Here is a 7,500-nt window from a genome sequence, read left to right on the forward strand (position 1 = left end):
GTAGATTTCAGGATATATAAGTAGGCAAAAGATACATTTTTGTATTGGGCTAATATCACAAGAATGTTGTGGGTTGACGGAATATGACAGTGTATTTCAGTCAAGAAACCTTATTTAATAGAAGTTTATTCATAAAGTAGATTAAGTTATAAGGATGGTTTCTAACATAGGTCTATGAAAGAAAATCCTTAATAATATGGGAAAAGTCTGAATAGTATTGATGGATTTTTATAAAAAAGCTGAAAGACGAGAGTTTTGTGACATCTCGCCACGAACTATCCAATGCATTCGTGACTAAAGTGAAAGCAGAAAATATATTCATTAGTTACGGTTGCACGAGGGAAATTTTCAAGGTAGTAGGTTGGCCAGGGCACCAGCCACCCGTTGAGATACTACCGCTAGAAAGTTATGGGGGTCCTTTGACTGGCCAGACAGTACTACATTGGATCCTTCTCTCTGGTTACGGTTCTTTCCCTTTGCCTACACATACACCGAATAGTTTGGCCTATTCTTTTCAGATTCTCCTCTGCCCTCATACACCTGACAACACTCAGATTACCAAACAATTCTTCTTCGCCCAAGGGTTTAAATACTGCACTGCAATTGTTCAGTGGCTACTTTCTCTTGGTAAGGGTAGAAGAGACTCTTTAGCTATGGTAAACAGCTCCTCTAGGAGAAGGACACTCCAAAATCAAACCATTGTTCTCTAGTCTTGGGTAGTTTCTCTAGTCTTGGCTAGTGCCATAGCCTCTGTACCATGGTCTTCCACTGTCTTGGATTAGTTTTCTTGCTTGAGGTTACACTCGGGCACACTATTCTATCTAATTTCTCTTCCTCTGGTTTTGTTAAAGTATTTATAGTTTATGTAGGAAATATTTATTTTAATATTACTGTTCTTAAAATATTTCATTTTCCTTTATTTCCTTTCCCTCACTGGGCTATTTTCCGTTTGGGCCCTTGGGCTTATAGCATCCCGCTTTTCCAGCTAGGGTTTTAACTTAGCAATTAATAATAATAATAATAATAATAATAATAATTGGAGTAGAAAAAGTCAGCGTGGTTCTGAATGAACTTAATAGTGAACAAAGTTACATGGAAGGGAAAAACAAAGTTACATGGAAGGGCATAAACAAAGTTATATGGAAGGGCATAAACAAAGTTACATGGACGGGCATAAACAAAGTTACATGGACGGGCATAAACAAAGTTACATGGACGGGCATAAACAAAGTTACATGGAAGGGCAAGCACGCGTCCAAGTCTACTTCAATACTTGAAACCAAAGTTACATGGAAGGGCATAAACAAAGTTACATGGGAAGGGCATAAAAAAAGTTACATGGAAAGGCATAAACAAAGTTACATAGAAGGGGCATAAACAAAGTTACATGGAATAAACGAAGTTACATAGAGGGGCATAAACAAAGTTACATGGAAGGGCATAAACAAAGTTACACAGAAGGGCATAAACAAAGTTACATAGAAGGGCTTAAAAGAACTTACATGGAAGGGCATAAACAAAGTTACATGGAAGGGCATAAACAAAAGTTACATAGAATGGCATAAACAAAGTTACATGGAACGGCATAAACAAAGTTACATAGAAGGGCATAAACAAAGTTACATAGAAGGGGCATAAACAAAGTTATACGGAAGGGCATAAACAAAGTTACTTGGAAGGGCATAAACAAAGTTACATGGAAGGGCAAGCTCGCATCCAAGGCATAAACAAAGTTACATGGAGGGGCATAAACAAAGTTACATGAAAGGGCATAAACAAAGTTACATGTAAGGGCAAGCTCGCATCCAAGTCTAAGCAACATTATTTTTTAGTCTACACACTTCATGTAGGTCTAGATAACCACATGCCTTACTCCATTCAATGGCTTAGTATGTAAAATTCTTTGCTAATGGTTAATAGAAGAAAAGGTTCTATGGAAAACAATGGGAAATATCATAGAGGTGGTACGTATAGTGAAATCGGGTACTGGTGGATTCATTATGACACACTCGAATATGGTAAACAGCCCTCATACGTGTGGACGCATTTGGAAGAATCTCTCTCTCTCTCTCTCTCTCTCTCTCTCTCTCTCTCTCTCTCTTTATATATATATATATATATATATATATAAACTGTATACCCATATGTATAATATATATGCTGTATAACTATATGTATGTATTCCATATATAATATATATATATAGAGAGAGAGAGAGAGAGAGAGAGAGAGAGAGAGAGAGAGGGTGGGCAATTTTTTTTTTCGAAACGAGTGCATATAGAAAGGAAGATCATTAAACTATATATTTCAGGATATATAAGTAGGCGAAAGATGCATTTTTATATTGGGCTAATATCACAAGAATGCTGTGAGTTGATGGAATATGACAGTGTATTTCAGTCAAGAAACCTTATTTAATAAAAGTTTATTCATAAAGTAGATTCAGTTATATGGATGGTTTCTAACATAGGTCTATGAAAACAAAAAAAAATCGTTAATATGGCAAAAGTCTGAATAGTATTGATAGATTTAAAAAAAAAAAAAGAGAAAAGAAAAAAGAAAAAAAAAAGCTGAAAGACGAGAGTTTTGCGACATCTCGCCAAGAATTATTCAATGCATTCGTGACTCAAGTGAAAGCAGAAAATATATTCATTAGTTACGGTTGCACGAGGGAAATTTTCAAGGTAGTAGGTTGGCCAGGGCACCAGCCACCCGTTGAGATACTACCGCTGGAAAGTTATGGGGTCCTTTGACTGGCCAGACAGTACTACATTGGATCCTTCTCTCTGGTTACGGTTCTTTCCCTTTGCCTACACATACACCTTATAGTCTGGCCTATTCTTTTCAGATTCTCCTCTGCCTTCATACACCTGACAACACTGAGATTACCAAACAATTCTTCTTCACTCAAGGGTTTAACTACTGCACTGTAATTGTTCAGTTGCTACTTTCCTCTTGGTAAGGGTAGAAGAGACTCTTTAGCTATGGTAAGCAGCTCTTCTAGGAGAAGGATACTCCAAAATCAAACCATTGTTCTCTTGTCTTGGGTAGTGCCCTAGCCTCTGTACCATGGTCTTCCACTGTCTTGGGTTAGAGTTCTCTTGCTTGTGGGTACACTCCGGCACACTATTCTATCTTATTTCTCTACCTCTGATTTTGTTAAAGTATTTATAGTTTATATAGGAAATGTTTATTTTAATATTACTGTTATTAAAATATTTTATTTTTCTTTGTTTCCTTTCCTCACTGGGCTATTTTCCGTTTGGGCCCTTGGGCTTATAGCATCCCGCTTTTCCAACTAGGGTTGTAGCTTAGCAATTAATAATAATAATAATAATAATAATAATAATTGGAGTAAAAAAGTTAGCGTTGTTCTGAATAAACTTATTAGTGACCAAAGTTACATGGAAGGGCATAAACAAAGTTATATAAAGGGCTTAAACAAAGTTACATAGAAGGGCATAAACAAAGTTACATGGAAGGGCATAAACAAAGTTACAAGGAAGGGCATAAACAAAGTTACATGGAAGGGCATAAACAAAGTTACATAGAAGGGCATAAACAAAGTTACATAGAAGGGCTTAAACAAAGTTACATGGAAGGGCATAAACAAAGTTACAAGGAAGGGCATAAACAAAGTTACATGGAAGGGCATAAACAAAGTTACATAGAAGGGCATAAACAAAGTTCCATGGAAGGGCATAAACAAAGTTACATAGAAGGGCATAAGCAAAGTTACATGGAAGGGCATAAACAAAGTTACAAGGAAGGGCTTAAACAAAGTTACATGGAAGGGCATAAACAAAGTTACAAGGAAGGGCATAAACAAAGTTCCATGGAAGGGCATAAACAAAGTTACATGGAAGGGCATAAACAAAGTTACAAGGAAGGGCATAAACAAAGTTACATGGAAAGTTACATGGAAGGGCATAAACAAAGTTACATGGAAGGGCATAAACAAAGTTACATGGAAGGGCATAAACAAAGTTACATGGAAGGGCTTAAACACAGTTACATAGAAGGGCTTAAACAAAGTTACATGGAAGAGTATAAACAAAGTTACATAGAAGGGCATAAAGAAAGTTACATGGAAGGGCATAAACAAAGTTACATGGAAGGGCATAAACAAAGTTACATAAAAGGGCATAAACAAAGTCACATGGAAGGGCATAAACAACGTAATATGGAAGGGCATAAACAAAGTTACATGGAAGGGCATAAACAAAGTTACGTGGAAGGGCATAAACAAAGTTACATAGAGGGGCATAAACAAGTTACATGGAGGGGGCATAAACAAAGTTACATGGAGGGGCATAAACAAAGTTACATAGAAGGGCATAAACAAAGTTACATAAAAGGGCATAAACAAAGTTACACAGAAGGGCATAAACAAAGTTACATAGAAGGGCTTAAAAGAACTTACATGGAAGGGCATAAACAAAGTTACATGAAAGGGCATAAATAGTTACATAGAAGGGCATAAACAAAGTTACATGGAAGGGCATAAACAAAGTTACATGGAAGGGCATAAACAAAGTTACATGGAAGGGCATAAACAAAGTTACATAGAAGGGCTTAAACGAAGTTACATGGAAGGGCATAAACAAAGTTACACAGAAGGGCATAAACAAAGTTACATGGAAGGGCATAAACAAACTTACATGGAAGGGCATAAACAAAGTTACACAGAAGGGCATAAACAAAGTTACATGGAAGGGCATAAACAAAGTTACAAGAAAGGGCATAAACAAGGTTACATGGAAGGGCAAGCTCGCATCCAATGAATAAACAAAGTTACATGGAAGGGCATAAACAAAGTTAAATGAAAGGACACAAACAAAGTTACATGGAAGGGCATAAACAAAGTTACAAGAAAGGCCATAAACAAAGTTACATGGAAGGGCATAAACAAAGTTACATGGAAGGGCAAGCACGCATCCAAGTCTACTTCAATACTTAAAACCAAAACCAAGTGGTTTTAACCATAGCTCGAATGACAGCAAATGCAGAGTGACAGATTGGGCGAAAGTACGAATAGCTGATTGGTTTATCGAAGAGAGCTTCATTAACAAGTGCACATAGGCAAGAAGGAGAACGATGTTAAATGTCATCACGCTATATTTATAGAACGAAGGTCATGTTAATAGGCTGTTTTGTTTATTTTTTTTATTGTTCTACCGTATGTAAAACACGGGCTCTTGCACTGTGCTAGTTATGTTGAAAAGAAGTCGTTTTAATGTCTGGGAATGTGTGAAAAAAGGCATTAAAATATATAATATAATATATGAAATATAGTGACATTTGGAAGAATTAGTTTAGAAAACGTCGAGTCTGCTAAACCTGGAATGACAATTGATTATTATTATTATTATTATTATTATTATTATTATTATTATTATTATTATTATTATTATTATTATTATCTACCTTTTTGTCTCTCTTAAGTTTGTATAGTTTATATAAGAAAGTTCTATTTTAATGTTACTCTTCTTTAAATATCTTATCTTAATTGATCATTACTTCTCTCGTGATTTATTTATTTTCTTGTTTCCTTTCCTCACTGGCCCTTGGGCATACAGCATCCTGCTTTCCCAACTAGGGTTGTGGCTTAGTTAATAATAATAATAATAATAATAATAATAATAATAATAAAGGGCAAACTATGTGGCTCAAATGTTAGAGCCCGGTCTTAAGTTTTTTTTCTGTTTTCGATCGATTAACCGTGAGCTTAAATTCTTCCTCGATCGATGAAAAAGTACAATGAACAATCTATCAATGTATATTACGCCATTTGGGGTTATATGCGCAGCAATTTCGGATTTACGAAAATACTTCATTAAGGAAACTAAAATAAAAAGTATAAAATTGGTGTTACCGTCTGCAATTCATCTTTACACCATTATTACTTTTGTTACATTAAATATCCAGCCTCTGTTATCGTTTACCATAGATATCTAAACTCGTTTGCTATTATAATATTGTAATAAAAATTGTCAAACGATATCAGGGAATTACCAGGTGGGGAAAAAAAAACATTGTCTCCAAGGTCTGATTACCCGGTAGGAGGAGGGGAAGGAGGGGGGGGGGTGCATACAGAGGAAATGAGTCATGAGCAAGCGGGTAACGGAAAAATAACACAGACGAGAGAGAGAGAGAGAGAGAGAGAGAGAGAGAGAGAGAGAGAGAGAGAGAGAGAGAGAGAGAGAGAGAGATTGTACATGGACTACTTTACTTTAAAAGCATAACCCTTTCATACTAAACACATACTTGTTGATCTAGCGTTGTTCTTCCGTTGGAATGTCAGCTTCTATTTTCCCAAACATTTTGGCCACAAAACGTGAAGCAGACGGTTTTCTTACGTTGCCTTTCACCATGATTTAGATACCGATCATGACACAATAAAGCACCCAGGTTGATTGATAACACATACGAAATGTTCGAATCACACAAGAACATTCAGTTCTCGAGCCAATGTCCGTGATCAAGGTTATAGTTCTTCAATTCGAGTCTCGCCAGCTAGTGCGAGACGTTGGTTGGTATGTTTTTTACAGCAACCATGCGACTTATCAGCTGCAACACCAGACTAGATTCACGGAATCACTCGATAACAATGAATATTCAAACCCCCGCAACTTCACGTCCACTGAATGCTTACTGACGGACATAACGTATCGTGACGTCTTGTTCACGGTCCTTCTACGACTGCCTGTACTGCAGGAGATAGGAATGCGTGATACTGTGTTTGTCGATTGGGAAGTTGGTAACTTGGTTGCCGACTTCGGAGTAACGAAACTACGAAAATGGACGAGTCCGAGTCGATTGCTTACGTTTCGGCGCCGAACCTCGTATCGTATTAACTGTTGCCAACTTAATACTTAAGTATTTTACTCTGAGAAAAGTAAATTATATACCATATTTGATCATGTTGCGCTTATTCTCTTTTCGTAAATATTGATGTTGAAACTACTAGCCAAGCTACAACCCTACTTGTTAAAGCAAGATACTATAAGCCAAAGGAAAAATACCCCAGTGAGGAAAGGAAATAAGGATGAGAACAAATTAACAATAAATCATTCTTGAAACAGTAACAACTATAATAGATAAACTATAAAAGACTCGTGTTAACCTGGTACTGGTATCGTATTAACTGTTGCCAACTTAACACTTAAGTATTTTACTCTGAGAAAAGTAAATTAGATACCATATTTGATCATGTTGCGCTTATTCTCTTTTCGTAAATATTGAATATTATTATTACTAGCCAAGCTACAACCCTAGTTGGAAAAGCAAGATGCTATAAGCCCAAGGGCTCCAATAGGGAAAATATAGCCCAGTGAGGAAAGGAAATAATGATGAGAACAAATTAACAATAAATCATTCTAAAAACAGCAACAACGTCAAAACAGATATGTCATAGATAAACTATAAAAAGACTGGTGTTAGCCTGGTACTGGTATCGTATTAACTGTTGCCAACTTAATACTTAAGTATTTTACTCTG

At 36.2% G+C, this 7,500-nt stretch overlaps 2 protein-coding genes across 4 annotated transcripts in view; one reads left to right on the plus strand and one right to left on the minus strand.

Annotated features, from left to right (window-relative positions):
• The window catches only part of LOC137620508 (uncharacterized), a 16,269-nt gene that overhangs the window by 7,497 nt on the left and 1,272 nt on the right, over positions 1 to 7,500 (minus strand). For 2 of the 3 annotated variants that reach the window (XM_068350694.1, XM_068350697.1), the window contains exon 1: positions 6,268 to 6,828. The exons of the other annotated variant lie outside the window; for it this stretch is intronic. The gene's annotated coding sequence lies outside the window, so the exon portion shown is untranslated. Of the gene's footprint in view, positions 1 to 6,267; positions 6,829 to 7,500 lie in introns of those variants that run through there. 3 annotated transcript variants of the gene reach the window in all.
• Positions 3,476 to 4,465, plus strand: LOC137620460 (fap1 adhesin-like). The gene has a single exon (XM_068350618.1). The coding sequence runs from the start codon at positions 3,476 to 3,478 to the stop codon at positions 4,463 to 4,465; it is 990 nt and encodes a 329-aa protein (XP_068206719.1).

Source organism: Palaemon carinicauda, chromosome 27 (assembly GCF_036898095.1).
Source record: "Palaemon carinicauda isolate YSFRI2023 chromosome 27, ASM3689809v2, whole genome shotgun sequence".
Taxonomy (NCBI): domain Eukaryota; kingdom Metazoa; phylum Arthropoda; class Malacostraca; order Decapoda; family Palaemonidae; genus Palaemon; species Palaemon carinicauda.

Excerpts from the sequence above, each read along its gene's own strand:
- LOC137620460 (XM_068350618.1), top strand. The coding sequence starts at position 3,476 with ATGGAAGGGCATAAACAAAGTTACAAGGAAGGGCATAAACAAAGTTAC.